The sequence below is a fragment of the Geotrypetes seraphini genome, chromosome 16 (assembly GCF_902459505.1).
Source record: "Geotrypetes seraphini chromosome 16, aGeoSer1.1, whole genome shotgun sequence".
In the NCBI taxonomy this organism is placed as follows: Eukaryota; Metazoa; Chordata; class Amphibia; order Gymnophiona; family Dermophiidae; genus Geotrypetes; species Geotrypetes seraphini.
The window spans coordinates 8,525,751-8,527,479 of NC_047099.1; the positions used below are offsets into that span (position 1 = coordinate 8,525,751).

Here is a 1,729-nt window from a genome sequence, read left to right on the forward strand (position 1 = left end):
AGTGAGTAATAGGGATCTAATAAGGATGGGGACAAGCATCTGATGATCCAGTTGAATGAACCTCAATTCTTCTCACATCCAAACACAACCATTAAACACACAATTGAATAATGGTTAATAAGCCATCCAATATTTATAAGTCAAACAGAGAGAATATTCTTAACAACAAAAAACATATGATAGGCAAAGTTTATTTAATCAATAGATATAAAGACTTTTAGAACAAAATTGTTAATTCATATAAAAAATTATTTTAAAAAGAACACAATCAATGCAAATTCAATGAGCATTCACAAATCAGGGTTCTTGGAGTCCACAGTGGATGAGACTAGAGGTAGCTCTCAATAAAGACAGCATAATTATGTCTCTTCAAAAGAAATTCTAATTAAAATATTAATCAAGGAATAAATAATCAAGATTTTAAATTGAAGATCACGGGGCATACTCAAATTTGTGAGAGAAGAGGTGCTATACAAGGGTATCTTTCTTTAAATGGTCAGAAATCAGCTCTCTTGTATAACCAGAAAAGACACTTTGCTACCTCCCAGTTTCTTCATGGCTATTCTTGCCTTCTTGTTTCTTAGAGTATAAATGCAAGGGTTTAACAAAGGGGTGACAATAGTATAAAAAACAGAGATTAGTTTATCAGTGTCAAATACAATTGATGGTCTCATGTAGAGATAGGCAATGGGACCAAAAAACAAAGTGACTACCAGGAGATGGGAGGCACAGGTAGAGAAAGCTTTGCGCCTTCCCTCAGCTGATTTAATTTTTAAGATAGTGGAGATGATGTATACATAAGATACAATCAACACCGAGAAACAACCAATGGCTACAGTTCCGCTGTTGACCCTATCTGCAATTTCACTGAAAACGGTAGTTGAGCAAGCCAACACAGATAAGGCGTGTCCATCACAAAAGAAATGATTTATCTCATTAGGACCACAGAAGGTCAGCTGAACTATTGGAAATGTCTGACCGCTGGCATGAATGAAACCCCCTACCCATGTAGAAAGAACTAACAGGAGACAGACTGGTCTGCTCATTATTGTGGTATAACGCAAAGGATTGCAGATGGCGACATAGCGGTCATAAGCCATCAGGACCAGGTGAAAGCATTCTGTACCCGCTATCAAATGTAAGAAAAACAACTGACTAATGCAGTCTCTTAAAGAGATGGTGTTTTTCAGCAAGAGAAAGAGAGCCAGCGCTCTGGGGACAGTAACTGTGGAAAAGGCCAAATCTATGAAAGACAAGTTGCTGAGGAAGAAATACATAGGAGTGTGCAGTTGAGAGTCCACATATATGGTTGTCATAATGAGAAGATTCCCAGCTATGGTGCCCAGATACATCACTAGAAAGAGTACAAAGAATATAATCTGTAGGTCTGGATTGCTAGAAAGTCCGAGAAGGATGAATTCAGTGACTCTGGTTTCATTCACGATTGCCATTCCTTCCACATTGCAAACTGCAGGAAAAGAGAAAAAAGACACAATAATCAGAATACATTAAATGAGACATAACATCAGAAAACATTGTTATACTTAATAGGCAATTCTTGATTTACTGTGTCATATTTATGTTTATGTCTATTAAAATCTTTCTTTACTGCCCATAAAGCCAAAAAGGATCAAAGCGATCTACATCACAACTTAATCATATTTAAGAAAGGAACTCCATTAGAAAATAGGAAAGGAAAAAAGAGAAAGAAAAGAAATTAACATTTCTA

General features: G+C 36.2%; 1 protein-coding gene across 1 annotated transcript; it reads right to left on the reverse strand.

Moving 5' to 3' along the window:
- Window positions 1–503: 503 nt before the first annotated feature.
- On the reverse strand, window positions 504–1,451 carry LOC117350467 (olfactory receptor 1509-like). The gene has a single exon (XM_033924760.1). It carries the CDS (start codon window positions 1,449–1,451, stop codon window positions 504–506), a length of 948 nt encoding a protein of 315 aa, XP_033780651.1.
- Between the last annotated feature and the right edge of the window lie 278 nt (window positions 1,452–1,729).

What these genes read in the sequence shown, in the direction of transcription:
- LOC117350467 (XM_033924760.1), bottom strand. Translation starts at nt 1,451, where the DNA reads ATGGCAATCGTGAATGAAACCAGAGTCACTGAATTCATCCTTCTCGGA.